The sequence below is a fragment of the Ruditapes philippinarum genome, unplaced genomic scaffold (genome assembly GCF_026571515.1).
Source record: "Ruditapes philippinarum isolate M1 unplaced genomic scaffold, ASM2657151v2 ctg1417_1_1_1_1, whole genome shotgun sequence".
In the NCBI taxonomy this organism is placed as follows: Eukaryota; Metazoa; Mollusca; class Bivalvia; order Venerida; family Veneridae; genus Ruditapes; species Ruditapes philippinarum.
The window spans coordinates 17,744-45,064 of NW_026860012.1; the positions used below are offsets into that span (position 1 = coordinate 17,744).

Genomic DNA, 27,321 nt, shown 5'->3' on the forward strand with positions numbered 1-27,321 from the left:
AAAAACATGCTACTGTCTTTTGATATCAATTTTATCAGGCTCGGCTGATATGGGCAGAAAGGGCTCGGCAAGCCTCGCCCTTTCTAGCCCATATCAGCCTCGCCTGATAAAATTGATATCAAAAGACAGTAGCATGTTATTCTCTATAGAACAGGTCAATTAAGCAAATATCAGAAGGATCCCTATTGTAATTTTTCATATCTCATACTTTTCATGAAAGCAGTTTTATTTGCTCAAGGTCATACTGACTTTTACCTGAAATATGCAAAATCATTGGATGCTTGCAATAGACGTGTTATGTTAGCTTTACTCTTTTATGCTAATCAAATGTCTTCTGTTGGGGAAAATATTTTTTGCAGCAGTGGTTTTTATTTTTCTATCTGATATGCCCACAATGGATTATACAACTATATCTATATTTAAGATAAATTTAAGACTTACCTTTCTGGAAAGTTTTATGGGAAATTCCTGCTGGTCCTCTACATCTTGTGAAGAATCTGATTGTATAGACAAAGTTGATTCATTTGAGCTTATTGAACTGTTGGAAAAACTACGATGGAAGAACAAGTAACGATCATCAAGAAAATTGCCCTGAGCTTGCGTAGTGATGTCCGATGTCAATGTTTGTGAACTTTTATTCTCTAATGAAATCTGGCTGCTAAAATCACTAATGACAACAGACGGAGGTCGTGTCCCTTTATTGCTCTTCAATTGTGAAGGTGTATTTGTTTCATCTGATGAAATCTGCTGAGTCATTCTATGAAAAATGTCTAATGGAGGAGGACTAGGTTTGATATCTTCTTTTGATGAATGAAATGAACTTTTTTCAGCTTTGGGAGATGAGTGAATCATATGTATATCATAATTAGCACCTTCAGTAGAATCATTAAACAGTTCATGAATTTCAGTTCTTTTTGACTTCAGTTTATGATCCCAAAGTCGAGATTCCGTAACTTCCGATAAAGAATGTTCATGAATTTCTTCATCAGGCGTAAGCATTTCTATTGCTGAATCTGCATTGCTTGATCGATAACTACAAATACTGCCATTACTACTACGTGGACTTAACAAAGAATGCATCTGTGGATCTAAATTGTTCCATAAGTTTGAATTTCTCGAAACATAATTGTCATTTTCGAAATGTGTATCACTTTCATTTTCCATGTAATATTCAGACTGCTGAATTCCCTCGTTACATTCAATATTGTCAACTACCACGTCTATATTGCTGAATTCTATTTTTGGCAATTCAACAGCAGGTTGTTCTGGATTATGGCTATTTGAACGTAAATGTTTTTGAGATCTATTTGATTTCACATTTGTGAGATCAAGATAAAGTTTTTCAGAGTCTAATCTACTTCTGACCGGTGAAATCGAGCGAGCTGTCAATCTTTGAGGTAAATCTAAAAACTCTGAGGTCATGCTCGACGGCAAACTACTTGAAGTCTTTTCTAACTCGGAATCAGATAAACTTCTCTGATTGCTAATGTACAGATCTAATGTGCTCCTTGGAATGTCAAAACTACGACGTAATAATGCTGAATTGTTTCTGTCTGCGCACATGTCAGAAGATGACAGACTGGTCCCCGAAGGTTGAAGATTGGTCCCCATATTTCTTACCATTGTGAGATTCTTTCCCCTTTCAGATAATGGATCAATCTGAAGAAAGAAAATATATATATTGAAAAAAAGATATCACTTTTTACTTTTTGCATGAATATCAACAGTTTACAACTTGCTTTGTTAATACCTTGTAAATATGCATGTTGAACTGTTAGTAAGTTCTTTAAAATTATATAACAAAATCACAAGTTAATACATGTTCTGGTTTGAAAATATCATAGTTAATGCATAATCTAAAGACTTTTTCTATCTATCTCTGAATAATACCAAATGCTCTCACAAGTATTTTAGCCAGGGATTAAGTGTGCATTTGATTGTTAATAAAGTAAAATAGTCTGGGCTTTATAAACATGCCAGGATGATGAAACATGAAAAGTATTCTAGATTTGGTTAAAATGTTAACAGTGAGAGAAAACGACAAAGGATAAAAAAAGTTTTAAAAACACTGGAAGTTAGGTTAATACTGCAACCCTACTTCTGCCCATTTGAACCAACTGAAGTTGGGTAGAGTAGCAATGTTGCCAATAGTACATGTACTATGCTATAGGGGAAGAAGGAGCACTTAATATGATAATTGAAGGAAACCTGTATTTGATGTAGGGATAAGGGGTGCATATGTCTGGTTAATCTAAGTGGTACATAATACATATGGTGGGCTATTAATTGCAAGTACATTATGGTATATCTTATAGAACATAGAGTTTACAGTCCAGTCTGCGATGTTCAAGGGATTGCCAGCCCAGTTCTTCCTGCATGGCTCTGACACTTTTTCTAGGAAAAGAAGAGCGTATCTTTCTTCAAATGCAATACAGAATTACAAAACTCTCAAGGAAATATCCAAATTTGTGTCTGAATTATTTCAGTACAACTAAAAATTATTTCAGTACAACAATTAAAACAGAAGATAATTTTCCTAGTAAAAAGAGGCATTTCTTTGTTAAAACATAACAAAGACATGTAGAACTTAAAGAGATGTAAAACAAAGCCCAATATCATTGCTTGTGACCCTGTATTAACATTTTAAATATGAAGCTTATATCTATCCTATTTTCAGAGATATTATAGTAAATGCAACTATAAAGATTTTTTCTGGTAACGAAGGGGCACTACTTTGTCAAAATGCAAAACAGTGTTGTGCTAATTCTGTTTTAGTCCCTCCATATTAAGTTTCAAGTGAATATTCTGATATGGTGTTTGAGATATTTAAGTAAATTCGGTGTTTGAGATGTAAATTTCCAGGATAAGGGGCATAACAATGTCAAATGCAATAAAAAGTTGTGAGACTTGGAGCATGATAGTTGATGATGACCCTCTCTCTATACATATAATATTTCTGGTTTCAAGTTAATATCTTATATTCAAAAAAATATAAATTTCAAAATCAGGGCATTACTTTTTTTATAGATGAAAATGAAGAGTTATGAAACTTGGCTTACCGAGCACACTTATGACCCTTCATATAATTATATTTCAAGTTTGAAATGAATATCTGTACTGGTTCAAAAGATATTGAAGAAAAACAATTCGAACAGGATGGAGCGGGACAAAGTGGTTCCAAAAATAGCCATCCCTCAACAAACATGCAATATATGCTAGGGGATGAAGTTACATAAAAATAAAGTTTGAAATACCTTATGTCTTAATGTATCTGGTCCCAATCGGGCTCTATCTGGACTAGATGATAATGTTTCTTTACAGACAAACTCCCTGTCATCACTCCAAGTTTTTAACGGTGTTCTTCTGTATCGCTGCTCCATCTCCCGCTAACTCCATCTCTGTTTATATAAATACAACATTCCTTATACTACCACACCACAGATATGACAGAAAAAAAACAACAACAACAAACAAAAATGTTTACTTAAAATTGACACAAAGTTTGAAAGCGCACATATTAACTGTCTAAATTGTTTGCTATTAATCATTGTCACCTGTATAAAACACACCTGTACCACATCATCTCATATTTATCAATAAAAAAAAACTAATCATATTTTAAGTTCCTAGGGGAGACCAAATGAGGCTGCACCTTTTAACTGCCTCATCTGACAATTTTACAGAACATGATATCAGATTTGTAAAAAGCTACAATTAACAATTTTTGTATCGATTTTGATGTACTCTATAATTAAAACATATATTATCTATACTTGGCTAGATTTTAGTAAGTTACCTTTGTTTATTAATGAAACTGATTTCTTTTCTTTAATTAAAAACGTAGCTTAACTATGGTAACTGATTCATATATGCAAAAAATGTAAAATGGCAATCAACTTTGATTAAATTTTATACAAGCAAAATAAAAAAAAAAAAACACTGAAAATTTTAAAAACAAGTCATCTTAATATCTAAAACCTTAATTAAAATTCCATAAATGTAAGACGTACTTACCTAACTCCCTACTCAAAAATTACTACGCTGACCACGTCCACACTAGTTTTACCTGTAAAGATAAAAAGACAAAAAGCCGTTCTTATCAATTACGTAGATTCAACTATCATTTACGTGACAAACTAGGCCAATGTCCAATTTTTCACAATTACTAGTATAAACCACCATTAACAACGTCAATTTATTCCATAAACGGAATAATTTTCCTAAATTAGGATTTTTAGCGGCAAATTCTGAAATGTCAACGAACGCATCAACATGTATCAATTTACATTTTTTGCTTCCTAGTCATGTCTTGTAGTTTCTAAATTAAGCCGAGACATGTGAAAAATTGTATCAGTGGTCTGCACCTTTTTCCGAAACGATGACATACCTGATAATATTTTTGACATTTTGACCAATGACTGCAAATCTGTAGACTTAGTGACTTAATTTCCATCTATAATGTTTAAATAAAATTTACCTATGGATTTGTGATAGTTAATTGTTTGTAAAACTTCCAGCTGGACTAATTGATGTGTATTCACAAAAATTCAGGAATTTTGTATGATTAGATAGCTAATACCAGATTAAAAGTTTAATTGAAAGGATCTTTTTATACTGAGTGAAGTTCTACTTGTAAACCTATAAATGTACATCTTGCTTTACAGTCTATCATGAGAAAAATTCAACAAAAAGACATTTCCATAACTTATAATTATTTTTCTATTTCTATTTTATTCAGTGAGATAAAGTGAGGATAGGGAGTTGTGAGTCTGCAACTTATGAAATATTCAAACAACTACCTTAACCAGAATTCATTGCAGTTTTATGCTTAAATAGTTAGAATATGTTAACTTTATTAACATAAAAACAATAATTATATGATTATGGCTAAATATCATAGGATAAAGTCCATTCTGATTGCTCATGCTTTATGCAGCCTGAGAGGAAAAATATTAATGAAGTTTGAGTAATGGCTTATTAGTCCCCTACCGGTTTAACCGGAGGGGACTTTAGGTTTACCCTCCGTCCGTCTGTCCGTCTGTCTGTCCGTCTGTCTGTCTGTCTGTCAGTCCGTCAGTCCGTCCGTCCACAAAACTGGATCCCGCGATAACGCAAAAAGTACTGAAAATATTTTTATGAAACTTGATATATGGATAGATGGCAGTATGGAGATTATGCACGTCTTTTTATTTTCTTCCTATGTTGAAAATTCTGGTTGCTATGGCAACAAATAGTCTGAAAATATGGCAAATTTAACACATAAACTGGATCCAGTGATAACTCAAAAAGTACTGAAAATATTTTTATGAAACTTGAAATATGGGTAGATGGCAGTCTGGAGATTATGCACATCTTTTTCTTTTCTTCCTATGTTGAAAATTCTGGTTGCTATGGCAACAAATAGCCTGAATTTCAAGATTTCTGATTTAAATTTTTCAGCTTTTTCACTATATGTTCTTTATTTCTTAAGGTGTTTACTTCAAACTTTAAATATAAGTTTCTGGTCATCAACCACATCATATGTGACAAGGTTTATAACTCTAGCACAAAAATATCAGTATTACCTCCCTTGAACTTAGATTTTTTAGGGAAAAAAATGTTGTCTTTTTTTTAAATAACTTCTTTATTTCCTAATGTATCTACTTCAAACTTCATATATATGTTTTCTTATTATCACTCAACATTTTTGAGAAGGTTAAATACTCTAGCAAGACTATTTCCAGAATTATGTCCCCCTTGAACTTAGATTTTTTTTCGAGAAACTGGTTATTTTCACTCCAACTTCTTCATTCCTTATAGGATTTACTTTAAAATCCCACATCATAATAATATGACAAGGTTGTATAAACATAATTTCCTTACTAAGCATGGAAACTTAACACATTACTGTGATATAGACAAACTTATTTTATTATGTTTTGTGGTCGATATTTTCAAATACAGACTTCATCCTCAAATTCATTATAAATGGCAATACACAGGAGTGTATGACAATTAAAGAACTTTTTGAGGGACCGGTAGGGGACTACTGTATTGCCCGCAATACTATCAAATGCTTGTTTTATTTAGAATAGAGGAAAAAAATGACTGTTTAAAAATGGACTTGTCATTTTTTGTCACCTGTGTTACTAAATATAAGGAAATAAAAAGTCCACTTATTTCCAGTTGCAAACAAAATATGACTTAAGTTTCCCTGTTTCAACCCTTACCACCCTAAATATCTTAAATGAACTTGTCCATCTTTCAACCTAGGGAATACCATTCATCATTTTTAGGGAAAATTTCAAAATATGTACTGACTATAATATAAAGCAAACAGTTCGGATGTTATAACTGATCAAACTGATCTTGGTCTGCAATGACTGCAAGGGTGGATTCAGCCCCCACCAGTTGGCTTAGAGTCAAATTATGAAAGATTTACATTACATCAAGGAAAGTGAGACAGTATATGTCATTTACATAGGAAACTTTTATCAAATTTCCCCATACAATAAGTCCCTTCCTGATCAAAATCTTGATGATGTAAACTTGTCAAGTGATTCATTCTGGCTTCAATTAACAACATATTTATATTAGTATTGCTTATAGTATAACAAGAGCTTCACAGGAGACAGCGAAGCCGACTAATAAAATACTGGCACGCAGTAAGGAGGACAAAACTATGAAAGAAAAATAAATTATGTATAATTATGTATTAAGTTATAGTAAAAAATAACATTTGTTACATAAATTCCAAGATCAAGGGGAAATAATTCTAGAAATAGTCCATGCTAGAGTTATGGACCTTGCCACACAACATTTGTGTAATGATAAGAAATATATAATTGAAGTTTGAAGTAGATACCTTAAAAGTAAAGAAGTTATTATATTTCTTAAAGAAAAATCCTAAAGTTCAAAGAGCGATAAATCTGTAAATATTGCTTCAAGAGTTATGAACATTGTCACATAAAATGTAATTGATGATAAGGAATAAGTATTTGAAGTTAGAGGTAGATATCTTTAAAAAATAAAAAAATTATAATAAAAAAATAACATTTTTCTAGTAAAAAAAATCTAAGTTTAGGGAGAATTCTTGCAATATTGGTTGCTGAGTTATGAATTGTCAATAAATTGGGATGATAGACGTAAATTAATTTAAAAGTATGGAAGTTGATCCCTTTAGAAATAAATAAGTAACAGTAAAAAATATATTTTTTATGGAAAATTCTAAGTTTAAAAAGGAGATAAATCTAAAAATTGGGTGCTAGCAGTTATGAACCTTTCACATAAGATGGGATGATGATACGCTAAATATATTTGAAGTATGAGGTTGATCCCCTTAAGAAATCAAAGTGTGCAGCACTGAATGCGACGGACATGCAACCGGAGATTTTACACCAAGGCCTTCTTTTAGAAAAACAAAAACAAAATAAAAAAAAAAACAAAAATATATAACAGAGAAAATTTGCTTCCATACAAGTTCGAGATTTTGTACGAGGGCAATATATTTTGTGCTCCCAAATTGATATAATTCAGATTTTCTACTTTCAAGCACTTAAATACAGGATGAAATTTATGCCTAAAAACTCTGGTCAAACTTGTTAATCAGTGTCCTTATCGATTTATTCTAAGAAATGATATGTAAATAGAAAAAAAAAACTATCAACGAAATATTTCTAGAATAAATCCAGGCAAATAAACTTCAAACAACAAATACATTGTACATTTGAGAATGCTATTTAGAATTGCTTCGTGTTATATCATAGTGGGCATACAGACAATAAAATATAAGTCATTTGTATTTTTTATTTCTCTTGGATATGTCTCATTAAAAAAAAATTGGTTAAAATCATCAGCAATTAATAGTGTATTTCTTAGATTTTTTATTTACAAGGTAAAGATGTAGAGGCCAGAGCACAATCGTTTTTATTTTAATTTAAATGTCACTTAAGCACTACAGTGTTTAGTTGTCCTTTCAACTTCACACTAAATTCCATTTTCAACTTGTTTGCTTCTTACAATTGTATAGCATTTCTAAAACTATTGCATTACAATCCGCTGGTTGTATTTCCTAATCGCCTGTCCAAAAATCAGAACAGGTAAAGCAAGAATCTATTTTTAGAATATCGAAGGTTAACTCATATCATGACCTAGTAAATATGTAAACAAACCACAAGAATCGGAAGTAGAAACTGATATATATAATTCCTTACCATGATTTCAAGACTACATGCGGTAAAGTGTCTTACATGCATTTTCAAAAATAGATATTTATACTAGCCATTGAAACTGTATCTTAATATTAATAACTTGCTGAATATTCAGCTAAACCGCGGTATGAGTCACGAAAATAGTTTTCTTTTATTAATGCGCGAGTTATCCTAGAGTCACGAAAAACTTTTGATTGTTAATAATAATGTTTTGTATAATGTAGAAAATATTTATTTCCTACTAATAATGTCTTGGAACTCAGAGATTACACTTTATTGTAGTATAATTTGCTGTCCTACTTTTTCGACAGCGGTAAATTTCGTTTCAGCAGCAGTAATTTGCATATTGCGCAATAATACTACGGGACTACAACGTTTTTATCAATAATATACGTTAATATTTTAACTTGGATAACTTAATTTGAAATTGAAAAGGCTAAATATGGAAGACATTAAGATATCCAGACAAAGTATGGGTGTTTTGAAGGATCAAATTCATGTACTATTTCTTGGGCTGTTAATTGGTTTAGGACACATTGCGCGAGTGTAGCCAACGAAATCCCATGTGTAGATGACTTAGCTCTGAACGCGCCTGAGGGCGCGTCCGTCGCAATAAAGAAGAAACAGTAACAAAAAGTATTTTTTGAGGAAAATTCTAAGTTCAAGGGGAGATAAATCTGAAAATATTGATGCTAGAGTTATGAACCTTGTCACATAAGATGGGGATGATGATAAGGTATATATATTTAAAGTATGAGGTTGATCCCTTATGAAATAAAGAAGTAACAGTAAAAAATAGTATTTTTTAAGGAAAATTCTAAGTTCAAGGTGAGATAAATCTGAAAAATTTGGTGCTAGAGTTATGAACCTTGTCACATAAGATGGGGATGATGATAAGGTACATATATTTGAAGTATGAGGTTGATCCCTTAAGAAATAAAGAAGTAACAGTAAAAAATAGTATTTTTTAAGGAAAATTCTAAGTCCAAGGGGAGATAAATCTGAAAATATTGGTGCTACAGTTATGAACCTTGTCACATAAGATGTGGTTGATGATAAGGAACATATATTTGAAGTTTGAAGTTGATACCTTAAGAAATGACAAAGTTATAGTGAAAAATATTTTACTGACCCAAAACTTTAATCTAAAATCTGGACGCGGACGCGGAGGCGAGTAGGACAGCTCTCCATATACTTCGTATAGTCGAGCTAATAAGAGTAACCTCATTCAGTTTTCTTCAGTCCTTTACCTGCTAAGTTTGTGTAAATGGATTTGCCCGCATTTCCAACAGTCTATTCAAAGTTTAAGAAATTTCAAAAGTTGTGCTAACAACAGAATGACTTCAGGGACAGCACTTTGGTATGGTGCTTAACTTAGCTTTGTTAAACAATCATGCATTAGTCTTGGTAAGCCTAAAGTAGTCATTAGGCCAAGTTTTGATTAACAATTTAGCTTACAGAAACCTAATACATGCAGTGACTTTAACCATTCAAACACGCACACATTCCATTGATGGCAATATGCCCATGTATATGACCATGCTTATGCACATCCCTGCAGTCTGATCATGGTTAGCACTGTCCGCTTTCCAGTTATTTTGAAATTTCCCCTAAAAATAATGAATGGTTATAAACAAAACTACTGAAATCCTTCTAAAGTTATGCTACAGAAACTAATACTGTCTACAGATGGACAGACAGACATTCTTACTCTAATACTTTTGTGGCAACTCCACTGTTCCCTCTATTGTTCTTTATATCAACATATAGGAAAATAGCTACATGAATTAAGCTTACTGAATGAATGGCATCAAAGAAAAAGCACAGTGTAGCCTCAAATGTAACTAAATGTTAGCTCTGACAGACACACGGATAGACAGACAGACTGGCAATGCCATTCCATAATACATCGAGAAGGTATTTAGGCATACAAAAATATTGCAGGAAAAACACTAATAATGTATCTAGCTTTACTCTCCATTTTCTTTTTTTTAATGCTTAACAATTAAAATTACCATTTGAAAATTTAAAACAACTTACTTTTTAAAGTTTTCACGCAAAACTGTACTTCATAAAACTATAATCCGTCTTAAATGATGTCAGATTTAGTTATATAATGTTTTTAAAGTTTTTCCTCAGTTTTGTAAATTAAGATAAGAAGTCCATTGTAAAACTATTGTTAGAGCACGTAACATTCGTGATTCAATTTTCTAAAAATATCTCAGGGATACATGCGGTCTTTATTAAAAATTTCCTTTTACAACAAATTTGCTAGAAATTTATATTGTGTAAGGCCACACTTTCAAAAACATAGTAACACATGTTTTAATATGAATTAAATGCTCTAACCAGATCCCTTGATTTCATTAAGGTTGAATTAAAATAACATAAAATCCAAATCATGACCAAAAACTTAATAACTAGGATATTTAAAACCTTTTTCCTGCTGTTCATGATCTTTTATTATGAAATCATTAAGGGTACATGCATGAACTACATGCATGCACTTTTCATCAATCAGCTTGAAAAGTTCAAGATTTGAAGAACAAAATGTTACCTTATCTAAAAGAGTTCATGACTTTAAGAACATAAATGTCCTGTTGGTTTGTTTTTTTAAAGCCACAATATGAACAATTCAAGAACTATTATGAATTAATTAAAGTTCATGACTTGAAGAATAGTGGCTAGTTCATTACAGTCATCCAATTGAGCACTGGCCCGGTGCCCCATGGCCAGTGAAAATTAGTTCGGGCCATGTAAATATGTAAATTTAAAAACAATTTAGTTCAATATATAGAAGAAGAAATTCAAAACTGGAATTCGGGCCAGTAAATTAAAAATCTTAAATTCAATGACTGGTTGAATAAAAGTTCATGATTAGTACACATTATTTACCATGAACAATTCTAAGGAACCTCTGAAGTGATGCAGATGTTTAATCATAAGGAAATGTTCAAGCCTTGTTCATGAATAATTCACCAGCATCTTGAAATGCAGGATTTAAAATATGTGTCTAATGTTATGTAAAACAGTTTCAACATTAAGAAAATTAAGCAACAATATAAAGTCTGGCTGAAATTCATTGATTAGCAGGCTGTCTTGACAGGTTGTTACCCATTACCTGAACTTGTTCTTTCTGCATGTATTGCCGAAAAATCCATGGTTATCATAGACACCATAATGACGTATCAATACTTTTGTACGATAACTGCTCATATGCCAGTAAACAAGAAATTGTGCATGAAATTAACTGATTATATTAAATGAAATCAGATGCACAAAATGAATGCAGAAAGAAAAAATGTTTGCAATAAGGAAGAAACAACCAAACTCAATAACACACACAATTCTGTTAAGGAAAAATGTACACCATTATAATGACGTAGAGAATGCATTATTTATATATAATCGATGACGCAAATGAACATTGTTCATTATTTATGCTGCTGTTTACACCGTTATTGTGTATACAGTGTGACAAATGGTTATATTACACTGAAAACAACGTAAAATAGTGTCCACTTTATTCAATGACTATTGTCTCGAGACACACCCATTAACAGTTCACCGTGTTAGTTTCAGTGTGAAATCATGGTATTATAGCTTATTTTTCTATCGTTAATTAACCTTGTTAAAACTTGTACGTCATTAGAATGCCATTCAACCTATAACAGTTTTATACATACGTAAAGTAACATCACCTCGCTAGTTTAAGAAACAAGGAATAATTTTCATCAATTTTTATCAAAATGACTATTGCACATAACATGTAAATCATTATTTGAATCTTCTTAAAATCTAGTAAAGCTGCATACTTTTAGTCTTTTAGATATATTTACATGTATATTTATTTTTAATTAAAAAACTAAAACAGTTTATTGGGAGTTTAAAAAAATGAGTATCAAATACAATCCATTTAAGTCACTATATTTAATTATTTTTGATCAAATTTCCAACCCACTATCATTTTAAGGAAGGGAAATTACATATTTTGATAAATCATAGATTTTATTAAGTATGGGTTCACTTCTTTACATGGCAATATTTTTAATACATTGTATTTCTAAAAACTTTACAAATTTTGAAAAGAACTGTAATACATAAGAAGACCTACACCGTTCACATTTTCCTCGCAAATTATCTTAAACAGACTTGTCCACCTTTCAATCTGGCAAAACCATTTATTAATTTCAGGGAAAATTTCAAGACAAGTAAAGACTGAACAGTGCAGACGTGACCATGATCAGGCAGCACAGATTTGCCGGCTAGACATGGTCTGTACTGATCAGGTCTGTACTGATCAATTGGGTCGATGCAATCGAAAACCTAAATACAACAAAATTTACTCACTTTCCAATTCCTTCAATCTTCAGGGTTACAAATCACTTTCAATCCACATATACTATTTATTATCCCTGAAAAATAGAGAAAGTAATGTTCAGCTTGATATTGATGTAAAAAAATTTCTATATCCAATGAGTACTAGTTAGAAACATCGCTAATTAATAAATGAATACAATGCTGAGAAAGTTTAGTATTCAACATAGTAACATAATAACAATCACTGATGGTTAATGAACGACACATGAGGTGGGCGTAAAAATAAGTGTTATATTCTGTTTTTGTTCTCCACAGCAGCCATATGTTAAGTCAGCGTAAGACGGTCAAGAGGTTATCGTACAGCGATCTAAAAGGATACTTGACACATGCCCTTAAGGTAACAATTTTATTGAAGACATCAACAGTCAAGTGTATCTTTTATAAAAAATTTATTTTTATTTCATAAATAATGATGCAAATTGGCTATAAGATTTTACATGATTTATGATCCCTGAATCATTTAAAGTATTGTTTCAAATTTATAAAATGTTATTATAGACTGATAACAAAATTTGAAATGTTTGTCTGGTCTGACATTAAAATCCTACAACTACTCTTTTATGGTCATATGGTAATAAACCAGCTTCAATGCCAGAAATCATTAAAATGCCCTTAGCCATTCAATATTTGATTTCTTTTTCTATATATTGTGCTCTTAGTAGCTTAATGGCCCATTATGCCTCAGAAATGATTTTATTTATATTTCTCAAAAGGTTTTTATTTTTTGTTTACCTTTAATAGTTTCAATAATGTTAATCATTGGCCAATTGCCTGAACCATCTTTTTATCTGTTGATTAAGCAGGGATAAATGGTGGCTGCAATTCTGTTACCTCAACCCATTACAGCACCCCTCAGCCACAAGGGGGTCAAAGAGAAAGTAAAGACAAAGAAGCATGGAGGACACCTGCAGTCCATCTACCTTCATAATCAGTATTATACCCTCCTTAAATGAAAGAATACTAGCAGAAACTAATTAATGTTTAGTTAGTATTGTTTACCATTAAAACAATTTACACCAATACTGTTTTAATAAAATCAAGGAGAGATCTTATCATCTATGATGCCAAATAATACCAAGTAAAAGTATGGGAAAATATATACCAGTACACAAAACAAACATTTGCTTTTCTCCATAAACAGCAAGAACTTTGTAAATATACTGTGGGTGGGATGTTTATGAAAACATGTAACTGCACTTTAAATGTTTGCCAAAAACAAAAATTATCTTATTTAGTCTATTTATGTTCATTAGAAAACATTTACTTTAAATATTGGGCACTTTGGCAAGGTTTGCAAAGTTCAAACCATTCTGTTGATAATCATGCATCATTTTCTTTCAGAGTTAACAATGTTCTATGTATTACTGTCATTTGTGAAGACCTAAAATTCTCCCTCCCACAAACTTGTTATTATCATACAACAGTCAACAAGAGCTGTCAGCAGAAAAGCACGCCTGACTATTTTCAGTGCTTGATATAATACAATAAGAGCCTGGATAAAGTAAGAATTAACAGAAAGGAAGATTTCATAAAAAAAATATGAGTTTTGGATTTTTAAGTTCACAAATGGCCATGTTTCATTCAAAATCCATGCCATAGACACTGACTTCAAATGATAATCCAACAGACATATATAAGGTTTAAAGTGAATTCTTTCAGTAGACTAGTTTTGAAGATTGTTGTTACATGTAAAACTGTAACCAAGAATCTTTGGTATTTGGACAAATGTTACAATTCAAACTGTTTTTTATGACACATGCTTAACAGATTTTTTTCTTTGTTTACAATCTAATATCTTATATTATGTTTGATCAAGTTCTATAAAACAATAAAATCTTAATAGTCAATAAATGTCACAATTTATGCTTTCAGACACCAGATTAGTACATTGCGTATATCTACATGTACTAATAACTTATGGTGCAAAGAGGAGGGTAATGACCTCATACATATCAAAGCCCTTAATATTTCACAAAAGAGAAAGAATGTGCAAGAATTTATCAACTTTTCTAAATATTTTCAGTTATACAGAAACATAATTAAAGCAGCTAAATTGCAGACTTCAGTAGAATTTACTGCCAGCTACTTTTGCAAAACCACTATAAATATGAAAATGCTCTTAAATCACTTGGGCCACACCACTTACATAGTTACCAGAGTACTGATACAGATACAGTGTCAAAGTATCATCCTGAAACAGCTCATATGTTGCCAATTTTTGCTAACATATGATGATCATGGACATGATATTTCACTCAGTCAAATACTGAAACATAGCCCATGATACCAGTGACAATCCAGGCAGCCTCTTGTACCATTTATAAACTTGTCATTATGGGTTTGACATTGACCTCCAACAGAAGAGAAAGGCAGATGCTCTAAGCACTGTAATAAAGATATGGTTGGTCTTTAAAGGAGCTCAACTGAGATCAAAAATCCTAAAAACATAAAATATTAAAATAGGGAAGCACTTAAGATGGAAAATACTACAAAAATTAATGCAAATAAGAAATAAGGAAATATGCTCAGAAGTAAATTGAAAATTGTTTTTTTTTGCGGCTTCTTTGCCCAATTACAGTAAAAAGCTTTTCAACTATTTTTATTTTCAGGTCAATCTGCTCAATAAAATGACGATCTGGAAAAACAAGGTGAAGGAATGATCTGAATATCTGCAGTCCGACCCTTCATCAAATGGTTTTAAAATCTTAGGAAAATATTTCCAATCTGTAAGGTCAATAAACCTCAGTGGAGTCCCTTTAACAGATATGAATTCATTTGAGAGTTATAATGAAACTATAGATGAAACAAAATTCTTACACAATGAAAACATGATACTAGCAAGTTGAATTTCAAGTATGACGTCAAATACATTTACAGCTTTTGTCACAGTGTCATCATGTTACAAACGCAAATGATCAAATATCAAGGATATTGTACAGTGAAACATGATGTATTTTTCTTTGTCAACTACACTGATACTTTTGTCTAAGTGTGTAAAAGTAAATATCCTTATTTCCACTGATCAACAAGAAAGTCAGTCAACTTAACTAATAAGTTACCATATATTAAACAGCACAGCGATATAATTCTTTTTTCATTTTATAATCTTGTAATTGATTAATCATATAGTGAGACTAGCAACTACCTATATGCACTAGATAAGCTGGCATCCAGCTGACAGCAGATCAATCAGACGGACAGTTAGCCTTTAAATGCCTTTATCATTAACAAATTTTTGTAAGTTCATGTTAAAACAATTTTAACATGAAAAGACTGTTAAAATCTTATGCAAGTTGATTTTTTTCTCTCTCCCCCAAACTTTATGCAAAAAATACCATTTCACTGATCAACAATGCAAAATAGCATCCTATGTACCTGACTGGACAACAACTTTACAAGGAACTTATCTCCAGTTAAATTGTCCCATATTATGTCCCAATCTAAATGTAATGCACTTTATAAGCTAAAAACCTTTTCATGCTAACAGCAATAATGACTCTCCTATGCCTATATAAGTGAACATACTGTAGTTAGAGCCATGCCAGCCTGTATGTCCATGTCCCTGCGCAATTTAAGTTACTTCTTGATAATGAAATCCCATGTACAGCTAGTCCATTATCAAAATTGACTCCATCAAACAAAATGAGCTTCTTTTTAAACTTTTCTGGGTTTTTTTTAAAGCTGTAAACAGGACATAAACTTAAGAAAAAAATCAACAACAAAAATCTACAGGATTTCACCATTTATTTTACAACTTACAAGTTTAATAATATCTGAACCTGAAACTTCTTGGGAGTCAAGATCTTTTTAAATTGAGCTGCAATTGCTTTAAAAACCTTGTAAGTTTAAGTGAAAATAGTTTAAGTGAAAGCCATGTCATAACAATTTAAAAATTATGGTGTTGAGAAATAATACAATCCTCTAGATATTTCTTTTTCTTCCCATGGGTATGTGTCCCCACCAATAGCCAGGTAATCTCAACATGTTTAAATTTGAATATTTAAAGCCACCTTTAAACATTTCAGACAGACCTGAATGTAATTACCTTTTATCAATTAGATAAGATAAAGCCGCTCATAGGGAAGACTGGGCTTGCCTGTGTTGCTTCTTTAAATAAAGTCTATATTATTATTATAATACCACTTAAATACGTCAATGAAACTAAGTCCTTTTTATTCTCAGAAACTTATAGAAATTTAAGTATTGAAGTACCAAAGTTTATGGTCAATACTCAGTAGGACAGCATGCTAATCTATGCTCAGTGTGAACAAGAGCCTGAAAAATGTACAATTTTCTAAGTTCAAAAAGGGCCATAATTCTGTCAAAATCCATGTTTATCATGCTCTCAAATGAGTATGTGAAGTTTTAACCCATTACCTTCAGTAGAGTTGGGGATACCAACTTACACGCAAAAACTCAAGGATGGCACCACCTGTGTGAGCACAACAGCTCTCCCTATTCTTTGAATAGCTGAGCTTATAAAAAAAAGGCAAAAAAAATACCATTTTATAGCTGATTCATATAACCTCAACATGAAAATAGGGTAATCACAATGAAAAAATAAGTCCATCTCCATATCACATGAATGTCAAATTTGGTCTGTAACTATATCATCAAATGTGACATTTTAAAAGTATAAACACTTTTATATTTCAATAAATATTCCTTTTTTTGACATTTATACAATCCAAATAAAATATATCAATGTCAAAAACACCCCCACATCTTCTAATAAACCAGTCATTAGAGCATAATTAATTGATCAGCACACACTAACAAGCAATCCTGACATTTAATGAAAAATCTGTATCTTTATTTTAAAGCAATATAATCTCTTTATATTTGAAGGCAACTTGCAGTTTCCTACTTGACAAAGATGATATTTGACAGTCTTTTATTACAGAGCATAATGTCACATGCAAATTGACAAATAAACAAACTAAAAATGTCATTGTAATAGTGTTTTGGGATATTTCATCTGTCTGAACAATTTAATTTTTCATTTATAGTTACTCCTGTCAGGGATTTTATTTTGGCTTCTTCGACATTATGGTGCTTAAATGTTTGAAGATGCCATCCTAGACAGTCAGTGATTCTTTGCATTCATTTAACCTCTGCAAAATATAAGTCATGCATTTTTTCCAAATTTTCAACCAAACATCGCTGAAATTCCCAATTACATTGGTATGGGTCATGTTCCCAAAATCCTAGGAAAAAAACATGCCAGTAGATCAGGGAATATCCTGATTTGCCCAGCTTCCAGATTTGGAACTGTCCTTTATCAATTTTAGGGATATCAAGATGAGTGAGTTGGTCAGCCAACAGTATAGAGTCTGGTCAGACTGCATGTATGTTCATCATGCTAGTGCAATGTCATATGACAGTTACGCCTTAAAATGAAACTACCGGAACAATGCTGAAAACAATTTTTACACGGCACCTTGGGTCACTCAAAAATGAATCATGCAACAACAGTGCAATAATTTTTTGCTACCAAGTAAAAAATTAATGTCTATAAAACATTTAAAACATTCATGCATAAATTATAAGCACTGACCCTTTCATTGATAACTTAACCTTCTCAATTTTGTTTCATTTTCTGGTCATGTCTTAAGTACCCTCTTAGGACAAAAGTAGACCAGGTTAATGATAGTTCAGTTAGTCATTTATCGGTATTTTAGTAAAATTGCTAATTTAATTATTTTGTTGAATTTTAAAGGTCATTAGTCATTATGGCATTTTTATTTTGATGGGTTCTATGACTCACCGAGATCATATAGCAAATTTACAGCTTTAACTGGTGAAGACCTCAGTGCTCCTCCATGCATTATTTCAGGCATGAGCAGGCAACTAAGTAGAACCATCAATATTCCAATAGCTAGCTCTAAAGCGTCCTCAAATGAAAGAATCCAAGTCCCTGGTGGGATTCAAACCTACATTATTGAGGGGCAAGTGGCCAATTAAATCAGAACTGATTGAGTCTCAGTTTTTATGTTTCTGATTTTCAAAAGTACATGATGTAAAAGTACATGTATATAGATTACTCCCCTTGAATACAGAAACTAAATATATTTGTACGAAACAAAAAATGTCCCAGAAGACAACAAAACTACCGATTAAGAGCATTTGAGCCATAAAGTCTAAAAAAGAGGAAATTATAGGTATGATAAGTGATGAACTTGATGTCATTAATGGCAGTTTTTGTCAGCAATAGATCAAGGTCAAGCTGCGTAGGAGGGACATACCGTTGTCTGCCATAACAGATAACAAATATGAATTATCTTCCTAACCTATCACTTCAAATATTTACATCTCATGACTTATTGCAAGGAAACATTTTCACTTACTTATACAGTCTCAACTGATCAACAATTTGAAATAAGTTTATTTTCATATTTCAGTAATTTGCAGAAAAAATACTGATACTTTATTTTTTAACAGAGAAACTACATGACTTTTATATTTCCTTTTATTGATGCCTAAGTGAAATTAATTTAGGAAAAAGGTTGTTTAGATCAACTTAAAAGTTTCCAAGAACTACTATAACTGTCTCTTATTTAAAACTTCATTAATTTCATGTTGTTTTGTGTGTGTTCTTTTCTTGTTGTTTTTTATGCTTCTTTAAAACTAATATGGACCTTCAAAAAAAAAAATATAGCAATCAAGGGAGACAATACTGTTTAATCCTTCAGATTTAGAAACCCAATTACATCCCCTTATATAAAATTCATGTCCTATCCAAATTTACAAAAAGTTGAAAAATTCTGTCAAGCCTAAAAGATTGCCTACAAAAAAGCAAAAATTACACCCTTGAACAAATTATTCATTAAACATTGAATGCGTTTTTTATCAGTGAATGTGACAACATTCCATTCATACAACGTTAATTTTTGCCTGTAACAGGATTTAATTTTGTAAAATCTAAATATTTTTTGCATTTTTCTACAAAAAATAATGAAACACTGAAATGCATCTCTATCAAATGCCTCTTTTTACCGCTGAAACTTGCTGTGAATGTAACTAAAGAGAAGTTCACAATCGTCAACATATCCTTGTTGCATAAACAGTTAACACTGCAGTAAGGGCGAAAAATTCAAAATTTAACACACTTTGCTGTACAGCATTTTATTAAAATAATCATATTGTTTCACACACATTTAGATCAATCTTAACAAGAAAAACCTTGATTTACATTATCAAAGAGCTTAAAATCATTTTTTCTTCTATCTTACCTGTTTTATATTCCCATTAAATGTTATCTAACCAAATCCAAACTTAAAAACGATCTCTTTATCTTAATATGTATTTCAGAAACACAAACTAGCGCTTAGATACATACCTTAATTTTGTACATTATGTTGTTTTAAAAAAACACACAAAAAAACTTAAATATTGACATAAAGCACAACTTTTCACAAATTTAGTATAACACGCGTCGCAAACACTTAGCTTAAATGGTAATCACAGGCATCAAACCTTTCCTTAATGATAATAACTTCCTGCCGTGTCTAATCCGTTACAGGAAGACATGTTTGTTTAAGAGATGAGTAGCCTCCTGTAACACATCGCTGTTTGTTTCTATTTTAAAACATAACATTAACTTAAATACAAGAGCACCGCATGCAGTACCAACGCTCGTCTGAAAATTGAAAAGGGGACATAATCCAAAAATATTGCTTTCAGGATAGCATCCCTCGTTACCTACAACTAAGCTTTAATATGTCACTTGTCTTGTTGATACCTTTTAAAGTGTTTGATTGAAGCTTTTTCAGGGCTAAAACATCAACAACAACCAAGTAATTGCAATAATTCAACTTTACCACTGAAAAAAGAAAATTTTACACTGCATGCATGGTTGTTTAATTAAACACAATTGTGTTAGATCCAGAAATAGGACAGCATCCTGTTGATTTATTTCAATTTTATTTTAAATCACAGAGGCAAGTTTGTATTACATACTCCTATATTTGGTAAACAAATGTGTTTCTTTGATTACATATGGATACCTGAATTAGAATTGCAAATTTGTCTGATGTTACACTAACCTATTTAAAGGATAAAGAGATCACCTTTTTCCTATGTGAGTCAATTTAACCAAATTATTCATGGCTGCAAATTGGAAATGAAAAAACACAAACAAATCCTATAAAGATTGAACTTTAATTAACATATATTATAATATATATATATATATATATATACATAATATATATTATTTTAAATATTAAACAGAAAAGAAAGTTCTTAGAATCCTGTAAACTGCTAAAGATACAGATATGATTTAATATAGTGGAATCATTATCAATCAATCGATCCACATTGTATACTTATTACAGTACAATTCTGTGACTTTTTTTTGGATACATGTCCTTAACCTATTTAATTGCAAAAATAAATTTACCTTTTTGTAATTTCCATAGCTTAAACGATTAAGATATGCCAAAGTAGGTAACAGCACTACACTAAAATATTACGTTTTAAATACTTAATTAACTAAAAGCTGACTATTTTAAGATCCACAAGGCTAATGTTACATCCTCGTATAATTTTACCGTACTAGTACAATACAAGTAAATCTATGTACATCAGTTTTCACAACACTTGTATATATCATAAATAAATCACACAACAGTGTTAAGTTCCACTTAAACTTCTATATATGGAAAAACCTTTTAACATTATAACCAGTATAACATGCCACACTTGCATTATTAAAAAGCCCTACATGTATGTTTAGTTTAAACATATTTATTTAAGCTTGATTGCGAAACAAGTTCTTGCGACTTATATTTATCATATTTTCGAGTCAGCTCCCAGGAACCAACCAGTACTGGTGTCATATAAAGAAAGATGGTTGTGACCAGATTAGAAGCTCGAACACATGATGAAAAATTTAGCTACTATAATTGCTGCGGCATTGTTTTCGTCGTCGCTGTTGTCCTCGTTGTTTGTTGTTGTTTATCATTGAAAGATGTTAAATGGTATGAACATGAACCTTCGAATATTTGATTGTTTTTACAAGACAATACAGATTCTAAAAGCTATATTTTGGAATTATGCCCCTTTTTAACAAAGAATCTTTGCAAAGTTGCCTTTGAAGTAGAATCATTTTAAAACTATGAAAGCTATGAAACTTGGAATACTTGTTCATGACAATCTACAGTTGTTAGACAAGTGGCATAAATCTGAAAGCTAAATTTTTGGAGTTTAAGTCCTTCTTTAACTTAAGATTTCTTTGTCCAAGTTGCTTATTATGTAGAAAAATTCTAAAACTAGTGAAAGGTACATGCATTTATAAAAAAAAACTTAGAAAACTTATTTATCATGACAAGGCACAGAAAACTGTTCTAAGGAAATTATTCTGAAAGCAACATTTTAGGAATTATGTCCCTTTTAAATTAAATTGTTTATTGATAGACATTGTTCTTAATAGATGAGCATTTACACCACATACTGTGCTCTTGTTTAAAGCTTTAACGTTGTCTTTATCTGGGACTTTACGTAATCAAATACATGCAGTTTTTCATGATAAAGTTTTATAGTCTTAATCCAATCCGATATTGATTTCAACACATTTATCAGTTTCTGCACAACACAGAAATGATAATTTTTTTAAACAATTTTGATGAAAAATATCTCTTTTTACCCATTTGTTGCAAAGTTGAAAATAGTATCAAGGGCCAAAGGTATTAAAACTTCTTTCAAAATCAGGCAAACTCATATACCTTTAAATTCTACAAAATATTTGAAGCTTCAAATTCATAAAACTACACCACATTATCGGGTTGCTATGTAGAGGGGACAAGACTAGTCAGAATAAAGGGTAAAAACATCACATCAAATACATTATATAAATATGAATAACTTTATCACATTATTCAACGTAGTATTATTGCATTCTTGGTCCAAGGTTATAAGAAACTTTATTATATAAGTTTTTATTGATCAGAAAGCAGCTCAGAATGTACACTGACCAATGAAAAGTCTAAGATTAGAGACTGTGTTTTTACAATATTGAGACCAGAGCTGTTAAAACAAGAGGCCTTTCTTAACTAAAATAAGAAAAATAATTATCAATATATTGATATATGATCCGATGTTTTTAATTTTAATATAAAAAATTTAAAAGATTTCCACTGAGATATAAAAGGTTAAAGAACACAAAATTTAAAAATCTTCTTTAAAAGATCGATTGGGGAATGGAAAAATATATAAAAGATAATAAAGAAATATATTGAAAATCAATATCCAATGCGAGTGTTAGCCTGATACAAAAACACCGTCCAATTTTTACAACAGATAACTAAAATCTTTTTTTTAAGTACTCGGTGACTTTCAAGATGGCTGCTGACGTCGAATAAACTGTAGTCACTTGCACATTAAATTCTAAGTTCGGATGGCATTATCAATTGCAATCAACAAAGCTTACATTGAAGATTTATACACTCAAGGAAAATACAATATCTCTACCCAAGAAAAAACATGACCCTTATGATTTCAGAAAAAAAAATGTGGAGCATTTAGAGCTAGACATCAGAAACCGTTTTTGAAAGTACAAAAGTTCATAAAAAACTGACACTAAACATTATTCTAACAAAAACATAAAGAGTATTTTATTGATATAAACAACAATAAAACAACATTTTCTCATATTTCAAGTGTTGTTGTCATGTTTTGTAAGTTTATCAGAGGGTTAAACTGTATGACAGATATTTGTTTACATTGACAACTGTCCGTTTCTAAGAAAGGGTGACAAAATAAGGGTGACAAAATAAGCGGTGATGTCTAAACACTGTATTTCGGGCATAGGTATTAAAATTGTTAATACGCCCTCAGGCCATTATGCACATCTTCGGGCCATTATCGCATAATGGCGAGCAGCAACAAAATATTAACCTCTAAATAATTACAGAAAAAAACTGCATTAATTGACACAGCTCAAATGCTTTATACTTTTAAAAAAACCTTCATATAATGCATTATATAATTATGATAATTACATAAAATGTTTCATATCCTACATGTATAAAGAATTGAGGCCAGGAATTTATTGGGGAATTCTTGCCATGCAGGAAATTTAATGCGTTTTACATTATGTTATCCCTTTCATGTGAGGCTGTTTAAGGGAATTGAAAATAAAAAATCCTCCAAGGTTGCAGGGCCGGAGTGCTGAGTTGAAACTGACTTGTGACAAAGATCCATTCTAGTACCTATACTTTTATATGTTTAAATTTTATATTAAACAGAATAAAATTATTCACCACTGGCATGGCATGCAAAGAGTTCCTGTACAAATTCCTGTAGCATGGGACTCTATATTACTGACATATTTAACATTTTCTATATGTCTGCATAGCCATTGAATTTCATTTATGATTTTAATAATAAATATTTTATGCGAAGCAGGTCAAATTCAACTTAATATTAAATTTTTTATTGAATGAGATCAAAAATTTTTAACTTCATTGCAGGGCTCTAGCTAGACCAAAATTTTAGGGAAAAGTGACTTCTCCCTCAGCTGCTATCAGGGAGAAGTTTGACGACATAAGGAGAAGTGAAAAAGGGCTTAGCAGATTGATTTGATCTATAACAAGAGCTGTCCGTAAGACAGCGCGCTCGACTTTTTTATTGCTTGCCAATAAAAAAAGTTTTTGCAGTAAAAGGCAATACAAGAATCTCTGTATTTTTAAAGTGAACAATGGCCATGAGCATTAAGATATTTAGTGAAGAATTATTTTACTGAATTGTGTGATACCCTTGAACACTGCAGCAAAGTTTGAAATGTTTAAGTCAAAAGAGTTAAGGGCCATAATTCAAATAAAATCTTTGACAGAATTACCTTCTCCTGGACATGTTTGGGAATCATGATTGTAAACAAGTATTCCAACTTTCAAATTAATATCTCAAACAGTTCAGTCAAAAAGTGGACTGGTACTAAAAACTTAACCAAGATTCTAAGTCGATAAAAGGCCTTAATTTTTAAAACAAATCCTTGACAGAGTTACCTTCTCTTGCGTACAGATGGGGGTAATGATGTGAAATAGCATTAAAAGTTTCAAAGCAATATCTCAAAGGGTTAAGGCAATAAGTGGATTTTACCCATATTCAATGTATTTTCTAAGTCAAAAAGGGGCATAATTCTGTCAAAAACCTTGACAGAGTTATGTCCTCTTGTCTGTTGATGAAGGTCGTGATGGTAAACAAGTATGGTCAGTTTCAAAGCAATACCTCCAATGGTTTTGAAATAAAGTGAGGTGGTACAAAAAACTTAACCAAGCTCAATACACTTTCTAAGTCAAAAAAGGGCCATAATTCTGTCAAAAACCTTGACAGAGTTATGTACTCTAGTCTGTAGATGGAGGTTATGATGGTGAACAAGTATGGTAAGTTTCAAAGCCATACTTGTAATACTTCTGAAATAAAGTGGGGTGGTACGAAAAACTTAACCAAGGTGTGACGCCGACGCCGGGGCGAGTAGGATAGCTCCCCTTTTCATAGAAAAGTCGAGCTAAAAAGGAGTTTTACATATTTATTGATAATGATATTTGAAGTATAAATTCTAAAACCCTCTATCATCAGACCATTATAATGTTTTCTTCCTGATTAACTCCCTCCCTTAAGAAAATTTTCATTGTACAACACATACTGTCAAAATTCTCAATCAAAATTAATGTAAATTATACCTTAAGGAATTTTCATTAATAAACTACATTTTAAGTGCTATTGGACACATTTTAACAAAACAAATTTTCCTTTTGGTAACTTTATTTTTTCATTGTAAAAATCAGCATCGCGAAAATATGTGACAAATGAAAATTTGTCTTTTTCCTGCAGAAACACTTATAATTCTAGTTGTTGTCGATTTTGATTATATTAAATTAAATATTCAATGATCATTTTTAGATTGTTATTCATCCGCTATTGCAACAGGCATTGTAAAACAAAATTTGTAGTTTACCGCATAATTTACCGACGTTTATGTAACTTTTTGAAGACAAAGTTTACTGCTGTTTTCGACTTCTCCAAAATTGGTCTAATGTGGGTCAATAAGTTCTTTAACAAATTTCATTTTTACATCAAACCATTTACTTGTGCTTCTGTGTGTATTAATCTATATGCAAGTAAATTTACACGGTCTGTGTGAGGTTGCGTGTATTTACTGTCAAATATGGTAAGAGCAATTCCGGGTGTAATCTTTTTACACTCGCTGATAAAATAGTGACAGGTGTTAAAAAATGTGATGTTTACATCGGCGAATTAAATGGCAATAATGTCTGATGCATCTGCATATCATGTCACTTAAATGTGTTAATTGATGTCAATTATCGGCAGTAACTGTGCGTCGTCACCAATTCAGTTTGATTTATGCCTGGAGGCGAGGATTAACTTAATTTACATGCGCTGTATGATAGCTATATGTACATGTGGTCAGTAAAACAGCGGCGAAATCATTTTCGCTTTGATGTTCAAACTCGGCGAAGTTTTGAAACTTTAGGCGACTAAGTCGCCCAAATCGCCCAGTTGCTAGAGCCCTGCATTGTATGCATGCCCGCACATGACGAAATATTTAGAGTATGTCGGTAATAGAGTTGTGTCGGTACAGATTTGGGGTATAGTTGATTCACAGAATCATGTAGTCCAATATATCAGACGTTACCGCCTTGTTATAGTTTATGTTCCTTTGCCCAGAAGCTAAAATATCTCAAAGCAACATCATATTTAAAGGACTATGTATCGTAGTTGTTTTTCCTATTTGATTCTTTTTTTACAAAATTTCAATAATTTAAGTTTACCATATAAACAAATGCAGTCATGGCAAATAATGTCAAATATTTCGATCATACAGGATTCCATGCTAAACATAGATCTAAACAATAAGATGATGCTTCAACCAATTGATAGCCAAGATAAAATCAATGCAAAAATATTGGGAAAAATATTAAAAGGCTAAATTTGTCAGGATAACAGGACCTCTAGTAGATCACAGGCGCTAGTCACAATAAAGTATTTTATATAATCAGCCTATATATGTATATTAAAATATAAGGCCCCCAACGGAACAGTTTATTTTGTTGGAATCAACCAGAAAATTTGTTTGTATACATGAATAGAATGGACGTCGAAAATAACATGGATTGAAAATATTGGCATTTTGTGAAAATTTTACTCATTTCTTTGCTATTTGGGGGATTATAATGACATAAAAAGCGGTTGGTGTATGGATTGATCCTTTCAAAAGTCGTCAAAAATAGATAACCGTGTTCTGGTCGTTTCTTGCAGCAAATTATGTTCTTGTTTGTTCAGCAATATGATAATGTTTTGTTGGAGACCGTATATCTTATTATACGTATATAGCCCATATAGAACATAAAAAAAAGTTTGTTTTAAGCACCTGTGCTCTAGATCTAGTTATAATTTCATGAGTTGTCTGTAAATGTCTACGACAGATAACTAAAATCTTTTTTTAAACTTTTAGTTTTAAAGGAACTTTTACAATCCACTTTACTGCAGGTTTTTGTAAATATGGGACCAATATAATAAAAGTCTATTTATAAACCTAATTCTGGAAATGTCACTCATAAGATCAGGCATAAAATAAGTAGGAGTGTTTTACAAGACTGATAGAAACACAGAAATTATGTGATATTTACCGATGCAAAATCTTCCAACTCTGACAAAAAATCCACTTCCTGTTAACGGTGGTTGGTCTAAATGCCGTTATTTGACCGTTTGCTCTACAATTTCCCGTTCA

General features: G+C 31.5%; 1 protein-coding gene across 1 annotated transcript; it reads right to left on the reverse strand.

The window, feature by feature from the left end:
• Positions 1–399: 399 nt before the first annotated feature.
• LOC132758615 (uncharacterized) lies at positions 400–27,316 on the reverse strand. Its single transcript, XM_060750308.1, has 5 exons — positions 27,221–27,316; positions 12,540–12,604; positions 4,015–4,066; positions 3,255–3,398; positions 400–1,659 (listed from the first exon to the last, which is right to left on the reverse strand). Exons 4-5 carry the CDS (start codon positions 3,378–3,380, stop codon positions 400–402), a joined length of 1,386 nt encoding a protein of 461 aa, XP_060606291.1. The 5' UTR covers positions 3,381–3,398; positions 4,015–4,066; positions 12,540–12,604; positions 27,221–27,316.
• Between the last annotated feature and the right edge of the window lie 5 nt (positions 27,317–27,321).

Coding starts and splice junctions, on each gene's coding strand:
- LOC132758615 (XM_060750308.1), bottom strand. CDS start 3,380: ATGGAGCAGCGATACAGAAGAACACCGTTAAAAACTTGGAGTGATGAC. Junction 1,660..3,254: donor CAGATACATTAAGACATAAG/GTATTTCAAACT, acceptor TTCTTTCTTCAG/ATTGATCCATTATCTGAAAG.